The sequence below is a fragment of the Lontra canadensis genome, unplaced genomic scaffold, assembly GCF_010015895.1.
Source record: "Lontra canadensis isolate GAN:19392208 unplaced genomic scaffold, GSC_riverotter_1.0 scaffold101, whole genome shotgun sequence".
Classification (NCBI taxonomy): domain Eukaryota; kingdom Metazoa; phylum Chordata; class Mammalia; order Carnivora; family Mustelidae; genus Lontra; species Lontra canadensis.
The window spans coordinates 2,064,713-2,082,065 of NW_022631095.1; the positions used below are offsets into that span (position 1 = coordinate 2,064,713).

The 17,353-nt window shown below is 34.8% G+C and overlaps 1 protein-coding gene across 2 annotated transcripts in view; it reads left to right on the forward strand.

Moving 5' to 3' along the window:
- The window catches only part of ADAM9 (ADAM metallopeptidase domain 9), a 142,641-nt gene that overhangs the window by 21,388 nt on the left and 103,900 nt on the right, over window positions 1-17,353 (forward strand). For both annotated transcript variants that reach the window (XM_032838045.1, XM_032838044.1), the window contains exons 4-9: window positions 3,286-3,364; window positions 10,138-10,214; window positions 11,458-11,653; window positions 12,819-12,884; window positions 14,746-14,817; window positions 15,909-16,078. In XM_032838045.1, the coding sequence (XP_032693936.1) occupies window positions 3,286-3,364; window positions 10,138-10,214; window positions 11,458-11,653; window positions 12,819-12,884; window positions 14,746-14,817; window positions 15,909-16,078 (660 nt within the window). The remainder of the gene's footprint in view (window positions 1-3,285; window positions 3,365-10,137; window positions 10,215-11,457; window positions 11,654-12,818; window positions 12,885-14,745; window positions 14,818-15,908; window positions 16,079-17,353) is intronic.

Here is a 17,353-nt window from a genome sequence, read left to right on the forward strand (position 1 = left end):
AATTAGGCTTATTTAATATATTAAATTACTTGGGAAGCATTGTCAAATAAGTGATGATTGTACATACAATACAGGTATGTGTTGTATTGGCTTATAGAAATTGTATGATGTTCACAGAAATTTGCCAATACCTTTATTGTTCAGTTATTATCTTAAATTGGGTGGCACAGAAGTAACAAAATGTCCTTGTCAATAGCACTGTGGTGAACTCTCATCAGGTCTTTAACCTGAACAATTTTGTCACTCACAGAAAGTAACAATATTACTGTGACTCTTCTCTAGAAGTGTTTATAACTGTGTAAGAATTTCCAGAGTTTGTATGCAAGCAATGAATCTTGGAACACTACATCAAAAACTAATGACATAATGTATGGTGACTGACATAATATAAAAAAAAAAAAAGAATTTTCTGAATTAATGAAGAAACAGATGGATTCATAAAAACTACTAACCCAGAATTAAGTACAATAAGACTTAATTATATGGGCCTGAATGAACTGATGAAGATGATTATAATTTTTTTTGTAACTTTTTGTTTGAAACATTGCTGGTTCTTTAATTTTTTTTTCTTTCCAAATTTAAGGAAGACCTTTTCTCTTTTCTTAAGCTAAGTGTAACTTACAGCAATTTGTAATTTATACCCTTGTAAACAGAGCTGAAGCACTGATCTTTCCTTCCTACCTGAGCTCTCTAGAAATTGAAAGCTCTTAGAGAATATTCTTATTTTCATGGCAGTATAGTTATTTATATAAGTTACTGAGAATCTGTTCTCCTTGTACCAGAATACAATTGGAAACCTTAGTTATATCACCAAGGTTTTTGTCTGGAATGTCATATTTGAGAATGATATGCTTTAGATCAGATATGACTAGGCAGCTTTAAGGAACTAAGGCTGACTTTAGGGAGCCAATGTTAATAAACCACACCCCTTGGAAAAACCAGCCTCTATGTGGCTTACAGGGTTTCCTGCCTTAAATGTGAGTCAGGAAGGTCATTTCTGGCAGGTCCAGGAACCTCAAGGTATTTTGAGAACCCTGAGAAGAGAGGAATTCTCCTGTATCTGTAAGTACCACCGGCAAAAAAAAAAAAAAAAAAAAAAAAAAAAAAAAAGTCTGGTGGTGAGTTCTTCATGTGGCTTCCCAGCCCTTAGAGGCTTTTAAAAGTCCAATCTAAGATTCCTTTTGAAGTGTCCCAGTAAATCAAACTCAAACAAGGGCCTATGCAGTCAGTCAGTATTTTTACTAAGCTTATGTAAATAATCAGACCAGGTTTAATTTGACTAGATTTACTTTGCAAACGGATTAGTCTTACTTTGATTATCTTTGACAGAAATGAGGGTGACTGTAGGGAGAAGTTGTTTTTCGTTGCAGTAGAAAACTGCAGTATACCCTTGCTGGCTCATCCTGCTGGTTTTTTTGTTTTTGTTTTTTTTAAATAAAGATTTATTTATTTATTTATTTTAGAGAGAGGTAGAATGAGCATGTGTGAGCAGGGGAGGAGCAGAGGGAAAGAGAGAATCTCAAGCAGAGGGAAAGAGAGAATCTCTGCCCTGAGTGTGGAGCCGGGCATGGGGCTTGATCTCCCAACCCTGAGATCACAACCTGAGCTGAAACCAAGAGTCAGAGGCCCAACTGACTGAGCCACCCAGGTGCCCCTCTTTTTGCCAGTTTTTACCAAATCCTGAAATCTTCTGGTTTCCTCCAATAGCTGGCTACAACTCTCCAAATTAACATTTCCAATTTTTCCTCCCTTCTGACTTGGAATCATTGAGAATTAAGACTGCCCTTTTCATGAAGCTCTGCAAGTCGTAGCTGGACAAATTCCCGTAAACTCCCCCCTCTCCCCCCCAATTTTTTTTCGCCACAGCAGACATGTATGGGCAACCTTCCTGTCTCCTGCTGTATGGCCCATTCAGAAAGTTCAGCAGAATGCCTGATGCCATCACCAGAGACATTCAGACTGCTATTCAGGAACTTGTCAGATGGCCAATGCCATCATCCTCTACCATGCTTCAAGAACTTCAAATCCAGAAACTCTGACCACTGCCCATTGGACTTAGAAACTGGGTTTCTATTAGTCTTTGTTTTTCTTTTATTTTCATAGCAACTGTCCTCATTAAATGTCTGACTGCTAGCAGCATCCAGCAAATGTCCTTTACTACCAACTTCCAGTAGATGATTCAGCTGATCCTTAATGAACAAAAGGCATCCAGCCAGAAAAAGGGATTTTTATTGTTGAGAGGAAAGAAGGTTGTCTCTTCTTGAGCAAGAGGGAGACTGACAAACAGCCTTTGCCTGACCAAACTTCAGGCAGGCTGTTGAACCTTCTTCTAGGTGTATTGGTGCACTTCCCTGTAGTCTGGTTTATTAAGAACTCCTCCCCGCCTACCCCATTTCTGATCCCTCTGACCCTGTAGTCACATTCCTCATCCTTTACGACCCTCCAGGTGGTTTGCGTTCACTCTGACCTGTCTTCATGAGATTCTGTTAAGTTCGTTTAGCTACACCACCTCTCAATGCTGATATTTCCAGTTAGTAATTTTCTGTCCACTGGTCCCCGATACCCTGACTCTTGGCAATAAATTCCCAGTTGCCCATGCCCAACTTCTTTGGAGTTGATCCTTGGTACTCCCTCCCTGTAAAATACCATTGCAGTGGTTCCTCTACCTGTCACAGTGGAGCCGAATGAAGTCTGCCTTACCATCTTTAACAGGTGTCACTGAATAGTTTTTTCTTTAATGAAGATGACTCTGTCTTTACATGTATGGTTTACAGTACTGAGTTCCTTTAACGTGCAAGAGGGCTTCAGGAATCCACAGTAATTGTTTCCTCCAACTGACAGAGATTTTGCCTCTATACTTACTAGGCTAAAGTAGTGAGTGCTTCTTGTTTATATAGGACTTTTAGGAAAGAGTAAAAACACTTACTGTTTCTTCTGGAAATATGATATGCTGTATAACCTTATTTGTACCTTTCCTATGTGATGTATCAGAAAAATTAAAAGACATTACCTGTGTTTTTTACAACCAGAGTTTTATGACCAGTAGAACAAATTGTGCAGCCCTGCATTCTTTATGAGGAAGCAATGCACACGATTTTAGATTTAAGTCTATTCATGAGCTTTTTGTTTTATAGTAGCTCCCTCTTTAAAATAATAATTTGTCAGGTAAAAGTTTTTATTCCTACTTATCTCTTCTAGGAGTGCTGCCTTATGAGTTGTGTTCTTAGTTGTACATAGATTAAAAATTAAAATTATTTTAAATGATGTGTCTTATTCCTCTTACAGTGATCTTTTGCCCCAAGATTTTGTAGTTTATACCTACAATAAGGAAGGGGCTCTGATCTCTGACCATCCTGATGTACAGGTAATATATTTTCCTCTTGATCTTATAGCAAATTTAAAATAATTATAATTTTAAAATGAGTTCTGTTCACATATGCAAGACTGTATATTGCAGTCACCAAGGGCCATTCTTGACATTATAATACATGGACTTGTCCCGGGAAGGGGGTGGGTGGGGGGATGCCTTTACATGGACTAGACTGAAGTTTACAGTTCTACAGGTACTCGGTAGTCAGGTGTTTTTTTTTTTTTTTTTTTTTTTAAGTTCGGGAAAAGAATCTCCTATTTAATGGTAATCCTTATTACTTATGAAGGGGGAATGTTTGCTACATTGTAACGTATATTTAAAAATTTTTATTTGCTGAAAGTTAGTATTTCTGAAAGCACATCTTACTTCCTTATTAAACCATTTAACTTGCCATTAGTTCTTAGTAGAGAACAAACATTTGTATGTCCTAAGATTTTACTAAAAACCGTTCTTTTCTCAAGAAATGTGGCCCACATTGCATCAGAGAACAGAGTATTCCTGAGGACAGAACTGGCAGGAATACTTGAGATGACTGGCAGCTGCTGAATTCGGCTTTATGTGTTATTAAATTAGAGCATAGACATTTCTAGTGTCATTTGGGAAGAGGGTTCTGTAGTCCTTTTTGGCAGTTAGGTATTCTGTATTTTTTTCTTCTGGATTAGTGCCCAGGAGAAGTCTTTGTTTTGATTAAATGTGTTATTTTTTTCCTGAGCTTTGTAATGTTTGGCTAGGTTGAATTATTCATGTTAGTTCTGCACCTTTGCAGCACTCTTCCAGTAAATAGAAAGCAAACCTTTATTTTAGATTAATTACTAGTGCTAAAGAAATAAGGATACGCTGACAGACTTAACTCTTTTCTGGTTCATTTTCTGATTCTTTTTAGTGTCTTATTTGTCCATTGTTTAACAGCAAACTAGTAGAGCAGCTTCAACTTATATGATAGCGTAAACCAGATCACAAATAACCAACCCATGCATTTGTTCATCTACCCATTCAATTATTTATCCGGAGATTACTATGCCGTGAAGCCAAAGGCCACATAATTTAAGCCACTTGACAAAAGTGGTGATTGTAAAGATTTTTTTTTTTTTTTTTTTGCCCCTTGGGAGAAGTTTCTTGGTGGAGGTTTTGGAGATATACTCTGTTTGGACTTAATCATGGGTCTGCCATCTATTTGCTGGTCATGTTACTTTAACTTGTCTGTACCTTACTATCTGTACCTTAAAGTGGGAATAATAATTACAACTTCAAGGAGTTACTTGAAGGCTTAAGTGAGTTAATACCTTTTTTTTTTTTTTAAGATTTTATTTATTTATTTGGCAGAGAGAGATCACAAGTAGGCAGAGAGGCAGGCAGAGAGAGAGAGGGTAGCAGGCTTCCCGCTGAGCAGAGAGCCTGATGCAGGGCTTGATCCCAGGACCCCGAGACCATGACCCGAGCCAAAGGCAGAGGATCAACCCATTGAGCCACCCAGGCGTCTCGAGTTAATACCTTTTTTAAAAATTGAAACGTAGTTGACATACAGTATTATATTTGTTTTAGGTGCACAACATAGTGATTCAATGGTTATATACATTGTGATGGGACAAATCTAGCTCCCATCTGTCACCATATGTAATATTGTATGTAACATTATTACATGCTATTAATTCTGTTCCTTATGCTGTACTTTGTATCTTCCTTAAATGAGTTAATACTTGTAAGATACTTGGAACAGATAGCCTGACCATTTTTAACTCAATAAATATGATTATTTGTTGTTATTAAAAAATACATACTTAAAACTGTTAAAAATAGGTTTCAGTCATAGAAATTTATGCAGCTGTTATCTTCCAAGTAGTATTATGGGATTATGGGTGATTGAAAAATATAAACTAAGACAGATGAAGTCTTTTACTTCTTGGTTATTAAATATTGTTCAGATAGATACAAGCATGTCTATAGACTTGAGATACCAATTAAAACTTTGGTACTGGGACTTTCTGACATATGGCTATATTGCCAGATATCATAGTGACATTACTTTTGTTTATAAAATACAGTTAAATTACACTGAAAATTTAAATGCTTTCCCTTATGATCTATTATTTAAGATGAAAGTAATTCATAAAGCCATTAGGTGTCTTTTATCATCAGTGTCTTTCACAAAGGCCATTTTTCACAAAAAACCTAAGCTCCAATAATCACATTATACAAGTCGTTGTGTAAAATAAAACTCCAAATTACTATGTGTTAGAACTTTGGGGTACCTTGCAAATGCATCAACCAGTGTCTCAACTAATTTCCCTAATTAATTAATACTCTTTGTTTGATCTGAAAAATATATTGACCGGCCAGGCTTGCTGGGCTGTGGCTGGGCATTTTTCTGTCAGAGTTCTGTATGTTTCTCTCTCTAGTTGAGTTTTTTGCTTATAGTTTGCATGTTTCCAAAATTGTGGCATTTGCACCCTTACTGTTATCACACAATTTAATTAGATGTTTTATAAACTTATGAAATATGATTCGTTGTTTTTATTTATTTATTTATTTTTAGTTTAATTAATTAGTTAATTTTTAAGATTATATATATTTATTTGACAGACAGAGATCACAAGTAGGCAGAGAGGCAGGCAGAGGGAGAGGGGAGGGGAAGCGGGCTCTCTGCTTATGCGTGTTCAATCCCAGGACCCTGGGATCATGACCTGAGCCAAAGGCAGAGGCTTTAACCCACTGAGCCACCCAGGTGCCCCTGATTCCTTGATTTTTTAAAAAGTGCATTGAAGGCTTTGGAAAGATTAAATAAACCCAAGTCATTTAAAAAATACCATCGAGTTGATAGATCGAGTGACCAAGTGCTGGATTTCAGTCATGTCAAATAAGAGAGCTTCTACTATCACTGAAACTAGAAACATTTAATATTGGAGTGCCATGAGTTAGAAGTATTATTATATCATCAGTGCTACCTCATTGGTAATAGTAGAATGTCTTTATTTTCCTCTAGTGAGAATAAGGCAATATCAAAACTAGACTTTAACACAAAGGACTGGGAAAAAAAAACATGAGTGGTTGTGAACTGCCCACACTAGAAAAAGTTGTAAAATATTGAAATTGAGCCTGTATTTTTAGCATAGAATTGTTTGTTTCTTTATTTTCTTATTTAAATTTTCACCACTTTAGACTTAGAGGAAATGTTGCATGAATAATATAAAACATTCATGCATCTCCTTCACCTACATTTTACTTCATTTGCTTTATTCTACTTTTTTTTTTTTCTGAACCTTTTAGAGTACATTGCAGACATGGTATCCCTTTGTCAAAAAAACAAGGAATTCTTTTATGTAACCAAGTATAATTTTCAAAATTAGGAAGTTAACATTGAAGCAATACTATTATCTAATTTACAGATCTTATTGATACATATTTTGTGGGTCCACCATCCCAGTAATGTACTTTATGCATAGCAAGAGAAAATCCAAGTTCATGTGTTGCATTCAGTGGTCATGTCTCTGTAGTCGCCTAAATTCCTTGTATTTCATGGCACTGTCATTTTTGAGAAGTATGGGCAAACTTTTGTAGAATGTCCTGCATTTTGAGATTGATGTTTGCTCATGATCAGATTCAGGTTATGCACTTTTGGCAGGAATATCACCAGAGTGATACCGAGTGGTCCTCAGTGTATCCTGTCAAAAAGCATGTACTGTGGTTAGTGTTGTTGCTGATCATGTTAACTTTGATCATTTAGTTAAGAAATTTTCTGCCAGGTTTCTCCTTCTGTACAGTTAATTTTTTTTCCTTCTTAATGAATATTATGGTTAGACATTTTGAGGCTAATATAAATATCCTGTTACTTCTTAAATTTTTACCCACTACTGTTAGCATTTAGTATTTGTCTGAATTAATGGTTATTATGATGGTGGTTAAAATGGTGATTTCCTAATTTCATTAGTGATTCTCTGTGCGTTAGTGCTTTCTGCAAGGAAAAGTTTTCCTTTGTTAATTATTTGTGTCAGTTTAGACTCATGGATTCTTACTTTTTTATGAGTGAGATTGAAAATCTTCATATATGTGAGGTATTTTTATGTTCTTTTGTGAATTGCCTATTCATGTCTTTTGCCCTGTTTTCCACTTTTTTTTTGTTGCTGTTCCTCTAAGAAATGTTTTTTTTTAATTGAGGTATAATCAATATATGTTATACTGCATTAGTTTCAGGTATACATCATAATGATTTGATATTTGTATATGTTGTGAAATGATTGCCACTGTAAATCTTATTATCTGTTATCATATATAGTTAAAATTTTTTTGTGCGTGTGTGATAAGAACTTTTTTATTTTTATTTAAAAAAAAAAGATTTTATCAGAGAGAGAGAGCGAGCACGCACAAGCAGGCACAGTGGCAGGCAGAGGCAGAGAGAGAGAAGCAGGCTCCCCACTGAGCAGGGAAGCCCAATGTGGGGCTCGATCCCAGGACCCTGGGATCATGACCTGAGCTGAAGGCAGTGGCTTAACCGACTGAGTCACCCAGATGTCCCTGATAAGAACTTTTAAGATTAATTTTTTAGCAACTTTCATATATGTAGTAGAGCATTATTAACTATAGTTGCTATGCTGCCTTTAATCTAATTTTGTGTTAATTTTTATGTATGGTGTAAGAAAGTGGTCTAGTTTCATTATTTTCTGTCCAATTTTTTCAATACAGTTTATTGAAGAAACTGGTAGATTCTTGGCTCCTTTGTCAGAAATTAATTGACCATATAGGTGTGGGTTTACTTCTGGCCTTTCTGTTCTGATCCGTTGATCTTTGTGTCTGTTTTCATGCCAACACCATACTGTTTTGATTGCCATAGCTTTGTAATATAGTTTGAAATCAGGGAGCATTATGCCTCTAGCTTTCTTTTTTTTCTTTCTCAAGAAGAGAAAGAAGTATCTTTATTCCATGTGATGTTTTTTGTGGTTCCAGACAAATTTTAGGTTTTTGTTCCATTTCTGTAAAAAATGCCCTTGGAATTTTGATAGGAATTGCATTGAATCTGTAGATTGCTTTGGTTAGTCTAGACATTTTAACATTTGTTCTTCTAATCTATGATCATGGATTATCTTTCTGCTTATTTGTATCTTCTTCAATTTCTTTCATTAATGTCTTACCAATTTCTGTGTATAGATCTTTCTGCCTTGGTTAAATTTATATCTAGGTATTTTACTCTTTTTGATGCAATTGTAAATGGGATTGTTTTCTTAATTTTTCCTTTTGCTACTTCATTATCAGTGTATATAACATAACAGATTTCTATATATTGATTTTGTTTCCTGCAACTTTACTGAATTCATCTATTAGTTCTAACAGTTTTTTGGTGGAGTCTTTAGGGTTTTCTATATATAATATTATGTCATCTGCAAATAGTGACAGTTTTACTTCTTCCTCTCCTCTGTTGAGTTTTTAATCTTTCCCCTTGGATGTTCAAGCGTTCTTTATAGTTAGGAATATTAGTCTTGTATCTGTGATATAACTTACAGATATTTTTTTCCCAATCTGTGTATTGTGTTTAATTTTGTTTTTTTTTAAATTTTTATTTATTTTCTAAAATTTCTTTTTAGTGTTCCAGAATTCATTGTTTATGCACCACACCCAGTGCTCCATGCAATACGTGCCCTCCATAATACCCACCACTAGGCTCTCCCAACCTCCCTGATTTTGTTTTTTGATGTTTTTTTTTTTCACATAGAAGTTTGAAAAACTTCTTATGTAGTAAAAATTATCATTTTTTCCCTTCTATTGCATATATATTTTGAGTGATAGTTAGCCTTTCTCTACACCCAGGTTAAAGAGAAGGTCACCCATATTTTCTTTTAGTTCTTGTGTAGTTTTTATTTTTTATGTTTAGATTCTTGATTCATTTAGATTTTATTCTTATGTGTGGTGAGTGAGGTATGGATCTAATTTTAACTTTTTCCAAATGTCTAACCAGTGGTCTGAGCACCATTTATTATAAAAATCCTTGCCCCAGTTCCATATGTACTTTGGGCTATTTCAGGTCCCCCAGATTTTGTTCCACTGGTGGTTCTCTAATTCACTACTGGGACCATATTATTTTAATTTTTAAGGCCTTGTGATATGTCTTAATGTGTGGTAGGGCTAGTCTCCCCAACAACCCCCTTCCCCCGTGACCTTGGCTTTGTTTTAGTGGTTTGAGACTGTTTTAAGAGGATAAAATCTCATCGTGTAGTAAAAGAAATCTGGTATTAGTGATAATATGCTTGTACTTCCAATGGTCAATTTGTTGTTCAAAATTAAGGATAAAGCCTCTTTTTATTTTTTAAGATGGCTAAATGTAAAGCTAATAATAATATGATTAATATAAATATAAGAAGAAAAGAAAATCATGTGATCAATATTACTTTCTTGCCACATACTCACTTTTCTTCCTCCTTGGCATCATTAGCTTGTCACAAGGTCCCCTTCTGTGTTAGGTATCAATTGGCTGCTGTTGCTTCCTGGATTGACTGTGATCTAAGATATTAAACATGACATAATGCTGTCTTGTTCTGCTGCTAAGCTTAAAGGCTATTGGAGCAGAGCTGTTTGTAGTTAGTATCCTCTGGAATTCTGCCTAAACATTTGTATGCTTATAGGGGGGTAGTAGTCCAAAGAATGCCATGATATAAGATGTCAGTGATATAAACAGAATTGTTAGTTTATTGACCTTAAATAATTTTGTTAGCTCTGTAATTTCTATGATGAATTATAGACATGTAACAGTATTTGAAGATAATACAGTTTTTATCGTTTAGAATCATTGTCATTATCGTGGCTATGTGGAGGGAGTTTACAATTCATCCATTGCCCTTAGCGACTGTTTCGGACTCAGGTAAGGAATTTTCTGTGTTATTTTTTTTTTCTTTTATTTCCTCCCCTTTTACCTGTCTCTGTTTCTAAATCAAGTAATTTGAGGGACTTAACAAAATTAGGTTTTCCTTTGGTATTGTGGAAGGTCTTTAGAGATATGTATCAGGTATTATTCTTGACATGTTTATTTAAGAAAACACTACAGTTGATGAGTTTCAGTATCTAAAGAGAAAATTTCATTGATTTGAGACTGCTAAGTAATTTTGCTATTTAGAAAAAAACATACTTTTAGTTTCTGTAGCACTATATGAAATTTTCACGTATATTCTTTCATTTAAGTATCATAATGTCTGTGAAAAGGGGCTCACTATCTCTGTGATGAGCAAACTGAGGTTCAGATAAATTGTACTACATATCAAGTAAAATGATAATAATATTAAAATTACATTTATTGAAGGCCTGGCAATATGATGCTATTCTGGTTTATTGGTTATGTAACTGATTGAACTAATAAATATTTTAATTCTCAAACCAGCTGTATAAGATGGCTATAATTATCTCCATTTAAGTAATAACACAGAGCAGTGACTGTGCGTCAGGCCATGTTCTAAGTATTTCACTCTTACTTAATAATTTAGTTTTCAGAACAACCCCATGTAGAATAAAGTAAGGTAGAGGTTAAGTCATTGCTGAGAGCCCCACAGCTAGGGAGAAACATTTGGGATTCAAACACTGGTTCTCTGGCTCCACACTCCATACTTTTAGCCACGGTTCTGAGTTGCTTTCTGTTACACATACAACAGTCACTTGGAAAGGTTAACTGACTTTTTAGGGAGCGATGTTAGTAGGTAGAGGTCTTGAGTTTTATTTATTTATTTATTTATTTATTTATTTTTTAAAAGATTTTTTTATTTATTCGACATAGATCACAAGTAGGCAGAGAGGCAGGCAGAGAGAGAGAGAGGAGGAAGCAGGCTCCCCGCAGAGCACAGAGCCCGATGTGGGGCTTGATCCCAGGACCCTGGGATCATGACCTGAGCCGAAGGCAGAGGCCTTAACCCACTGAGACACCCAGGCACCCCGAGGTCTTGAGTTTTAAATTTACATCTGCGTGACTCTAAAACTATGCTATTTTTCTCTCCACCCTGCTACCCTTTCCTATACATGTTAAGAACTAGGATTTGAATTTCGGTTTTCTGATTCCTTTTCCTGTGTATTATTTTTCTTCATTCTTAAAAATTGTGTATGTGTAACGTGACACTTAGAGGATTGCTGCATATAGAGAATGTGAGTTACGGGATTGAACCCCTGCAAAACAGCTCTCGTTTTGAGCACATCTTTTATCGAATGGATGATGTCCACAAAGAGCCTCTGAAATGTGGGGTTTCCAACAAGGATATAGAGACAGAAACCACAAACTATGAAGAAGAAGATCCTCCTAGCATCACTCAGCTACTTCGAGTAAGGAAATATATTTCTTAACAGCTCAGACTAACGTGTTAAAAAATCATGTCTTTATGCATTAAACCAATACTTATCTTTGTTATATTTTTGCTGTCTATGGACCAGACATTTTGACAGGTACTAGGGGATAAAAAGATGCAGTTCCTGCTACCGAGTCGAATGCAGTCAAGCTTCTGCGTGTTTTAGAAATCAGGGCTTAAATCTTAAAACTTATTTCTTTTTATCACTGCTGCGTGATAGTCCATTATATTGTCTTCCAGAGAGCAGTACAATTTTTTATTTATATATATTTCACACCAACAAGAATAGTGATTTCTGAGCCCTAGATCGGAGAAAGAGAGACGAATTGAGACTTAGTACTTTATTTAAGATGTCTTCCAGGAACACTTGCATCTCTCTTTTGAGTCAGCTTTAGGATTCCCTGCTTACTCTTGACGTGGGGCTCTTAAAGACTGAAATGTTTCTAGGAACAGGTCAACTTCAGTTGTGGGCACTGCGCCTTTCTGCATGTGAGATGATGCTGCTGTGTTGGAAGACATGCACCTCTTCTGATATATTTTCATATGAGTTTATGGCATTATTTTCATTGCCTTTCTTGCCTCCACTCTTTTGTACTGTTGGACCGTTCTTTTTAACTTCAGTCATTGGAGAACTTTTAAATTTTTGTAAGTCTGTACTTTATATATTAATTTCTGAAAATCACAGAACTAGTCCTGTTTTGAAGTGGCAACCTTGTCCTCACTTCTGCTCTGGGTTATTGTATTCTTGTAATAGTATAATTCTTATATTCATTTTTTTCACTCAGCATAGTAATGGGGCTTCCCTTTAGAGTGTGTGAGTATGTGTAGTTTTGATATTAGAAAATCAGTAACTCTGCTTTGGAAATTTGAATACCTCATATTGTTGTTAACTAGAATTTTTCTCAGGCTAGTATAGAGAGGAGATGTCACTATTTTAGAAAAAAACGTTTTTGGCTTTATTGTTCTGTGTAAAGTAAATTAACTTTATCACATTCTTAGCTGGCCTGAAATAAGAGATTAGAGATGAGGGTAAGGTCACTGCCTATGAAAAACATGTAGTTTTCTTTCTTTCTTTTTTTTTTTTTTAACATGTAGTCTTAAAATTTTTTTTTTTGTCTTTATGATGTTTGTGTTTTTGACAGAGAAGAAGAGCTGTCCTGCCACAGACCCGATATGTGGAGCTGTTCATTGTTGTAGACAAGGAAAGGGTAGGATTGGTGACAGTTTTTCTTCTTTTTCATGAAAAGCAGATGAGAAGTGAGCATCCCATGAAAGAAACATAAAATATATTTGTATTGATTTTTCTTAAATGTATTTTTAAATCTCAAATGGCTTTTTTCCTCTAAAAATGCTTGATGTTCATAACCCCACCAGAAGCTGAATGTAGTAAATGAGAGTACCTCTAACTATTTTTACTGGTCATTTTCTCCCCTCTTCTCAACCCAGTTGTTTTGGGTGATCTCCTCATGCAGAGTTTCTTAAGCAAAACTGTATTGCCCTTTAGTTAGGGTCACCTTTTCAGATGGCTTTAAAGGACTGTGATGAAAAACCAACAATCAGATACTGCTTTGTTGCCTAATGAAATTACTTTGCTCTTTAGAATTTCAGCCAACTTGCATATATGTCACTTTAAGAGACGGAAACTTCCAGGTTGTGGCATGCTTCAGAAGGGAATACAGGAGAATAGCTGATTTTAGTCTTTACTCTTAGTTTCTGTGTCCAGGATAACACCAGGGATTTTCCTTATTCATATTTAAGAATTGTGCTTAACTTAGCTAAGAAAAGTAATGGGTCTATTTCAGCATTTACAGGGTTATCAGTTTTAGATACAGCTATTACATAATTTAACAGATTATTTGAAATGTTTTGTCTGACTTTTACTTTAGCTTTGTTGTTTGTGTGAAAAAGTTGTAGAAACTTAACAATATCGGCAGTTCCTTTCTTGTAAGCTACAGAGTTTAGAGGATTTTTATGGTTAAAAAAAATCCCTTATTGTGCATAGGTTGGAAATAAACAAGCTGTGTTTATTAACAGATAGAAATGTATTCAGATTTGTTCGTTGTAGGTTCATTATCTTCAAGTGGTAGAAGGAAAAAGCACAGGGAGTGTGACCAAGCATGAACTTTGCACCTGATAATGGATAAAAAGTTTCTGGAGAATGTTTGGACAAGTCAAAAATAGAGATTTGTAATGTTTTTATTTATTACTCTCTCCAGATAGATGTTACGTACTGGTGGAAAATGGTTCAAAATAAGAATGATTCCATTTTAATCAAACCTTATTGGATAAATTAATTTTTTTGTTTGTTTAGGAGAATCATGATAAAATGCCTGACTGATAAAAGATCTGATATGTTCTGATATATTAAATAAGATCTGATATATTAATGCTCTTATCTTAGAGCAAAACCATACATTCTTTTTAAAATTTTCTTTTCATTAGTTATTTGTTGATTGTATTAAAATAATTTAAAATAGACATTTGGATTTAGCTGGGTCTTGAAGAAAATAGTCATATCAACTGTTTGTTTTAATATAGTTAAACTTTTAAATATCTATTTTGTCTACATATAATGCCTGTTGGTGAACATTGGTTAATCTCTCATTATTAATTTAGCCCAGAGTTTAGAAATTGTTTATTGGTAATGTCTTTAGCCTAAGGGATGAAAAGTCAGGAAATCTGTTAGATTGTTTTTGTCCCTTTATCTGTGCATTTTGATGGTTTTAAACACTACCTGTATAAACTGTTTGAAAACATTTTTGCATTAAAATGAATAAAAAGAGCATTAAAGAGAATTTATTTTAAAATTATGCTAATTTGGAACAAATAAAGATTTCGGTATGTTTTGCTTAATATTTATTTCATACTTGAACCTGTTTTTCTTACTCCTATTTATTTCGCTGAAATGTATCCTTTAGATTTCTTAATTTGAAAGGCAGGTGCATGTCTAAATGCCTCCATTTTTAGTGCAGAGGAAATATTTGGGATTCTTACCTTCATTATAACAGATTTTAGAAACTTTTTTCATAAATGACTTTGGTGAAGTGATTTTCCTTTCTTGCGTTTCAGTATGACATGATGGGAAGAAATCAGACTGCAGTGAGAGAGGAGATGATCCGTTTAGCAAACTACTTGGATAGTGTGAGTTGTGTTTTCTATTAACTGTCTTTTTATAGTCTCAGAACGGAATTTAAAAATTGTTTCATTTTGAGTTCTGATTATCCTAGGGACTCATTCTTTCAGGGGTCTGTTTTCTAGTTTGTTTTGTAACATTTTTTATGTTTGAAGGGAATGTATAATTGTAGTTTTATTCTCAGTGTAGAAAGGATAAGGAACTTTGGCATTTATGAAAAGACCTTTGAATTTTTACTCAATCTTACTTTGGTGAAGGCTGCCTCCTACTCTGAAACCATGATAGGACTCTGTGTGTGTGTGTGTGTGTGTGTGTGTAAGAGAGAGAGAGAGAGAGAGAGAGAGTGTGAGTGCGCGCAAGAGGGAGGGAAGGAGAGAGAGAGAAGTTTGGTTGGAGGGTTTGTAGTTCAATTATCCGGTGGGAGATACTGAAGAATTAGATGCATGTTCTTATAAGATAATTTCCTCTATAAGGTATTTCCTTGATGTGAATATTAAGCATAATCATAATAATGATGAGGACAGTAGTGTTCTTTTGAGCATTTATAATATGCTAGAAACTGAGCCAAGTGCTTTACATTTATTTTCATTTATTCCTCCCAGTATCTCTATGAAATAAAAATGCATTCCATAGTGCACTATCTGAAACTTTTGGGGTATGTATAATTAGGATTTTAGGTAAAAGTTTAGAAAGATAATATGGTTCATTATGTATTGCATAACACCTCTAACAGGATCTCTGGTAGCTCTTTTTAATCAAAGTCACTGATATTCCTGTAGTGAAATGTATGAATATTTATATTAAGTGAGATACATATGGACCATAAATAGATTTGCATTAGTTTAGAGCAATAAATTTTCAGTTTTTCAGATTTTGGAATGGAAGGTAAAAACAATTTTGAACTTCTATTACTTTCATTTTGTGGATGAGGACACTGAGACCCTTAAAAAGTTAGAGTCTCATTATATTGAAAGAAGTATATTTTTTGGAGGGGAGGAGTCCTGCTTTTATTTTAAGTAGTTGTGTTCATTATAAGTTAAAAGATACTCTAAGATTCTTTAATATATTTTACATACTTTTATTTCTGTTTTCTTCCTAGATGTATATTATGTTGAATATTCGAATTGTACTAGTTGGACTAGAGATTTGGACAAATGGAAACCTGATCAACATTATTGGAGGTGCTGGTGATGTGTTGGGGAACTTTGTACAGTGGCGGGAAAAGTTTCTCATAACACGTCGGAGACATGACAGTGCACAGCTCGTTTTGTAAGAGATTTAAAAAAAAAGTGCTGTTAATGTAATGGTCAATAACTTCTGCTTTTTTTTTTTATTAGAATCATGTTTTCTTAAGGTTTTCGAGCATTCTTCTGAATAAGGAGGGCTTTGTGTGATATTCCCCGTGACAAGTCACAGTATAATAATGAGTCTTCCCTTCTGTGTTGGATCCCCTGTCACCTTTATTCCATGTCCTTCCTCTTTCCTGGATTTTACTCCCTCAACCTTGTTATGGAATGTTTTCTACCTTTGTCTTGTGAAAGAATATATGGAAAGAAAAAATTTTGACCTCTTGCAAGTCAGAAATTGTGCTTCATAGTCTCAGAATAGAATTTAAAAGTTACACCTGTGTAACCTCTGATTATCTTAGGGCCTAACTAACTCAGTTTTTTCAGGGTTTTGTTTTGTAACATTTTTGGTTATTTGGCTTTGTGTTAAATTTGAGGCATGAAGTCTTTTTCCTTCAGAATTTTGAAGGTATGGCTCTGTTGTCTTTTGACTTCCAGTATTATTGCTGAGAAGCCTTAACCATTTCTGATTCCTGGTCCTTTGTGGGTTTGTTTGTTTTCTTCCTTCTCTGGAAACTTGTAGGATCTTCTCTTGGTTCCCAGGTTTCTGAATTGTCCTGATGATAATGCTTCAGTGTAGGTCTTTTATCATTTATTGTGTTGTGTTCTTGGTGGGAACTTTATTTTTTTTATTATTATTATTTTTTTTAAATTTTATTTGTTTATTTGACAGAGATCACAAGTAGGCAGAGAGACAGGCAGAGAGAGAGGAAGGGAAGCAGGCTCCCCGCTGAGCAGAGAGCCCTATTCGGGGCTTGATCCCAGGACCCTGGGATCATGACCTGAGCCGAAGGCAGAGGCTTTAACCCACTGAGCCACCCAGGCGCCCCTAGTGGGAACTTTAGTCTTGAAACTGATGTCCTGTGGTTTTAGGAATTTTTTTCTTATTATTTTGTAGACGATTTGATTTTCTTTATTTTTGGTTGTCATTCCTTCTGTGGTTCCTTTTATTTGGTTAGCCTTTGAGTTTCTTGTGTTTGTCCTCTAATTTTATTATCTTCCATCTCCTTTCTTTTTGTCTTTTTGTTCTGCCTTCTGGGATATTTCCTTAAATTTCTCTTTTAAGCTTTCTGTTGAGTTTTTTTATTTCTGTCATCTTATTTTTAATATTCTGTAGATCTTTTTGTCCCCTTTAATATTTTTATATAATCAAGTTCTCATTTTATGGATATAATAATTATTTTACTCTCTTTGGGAT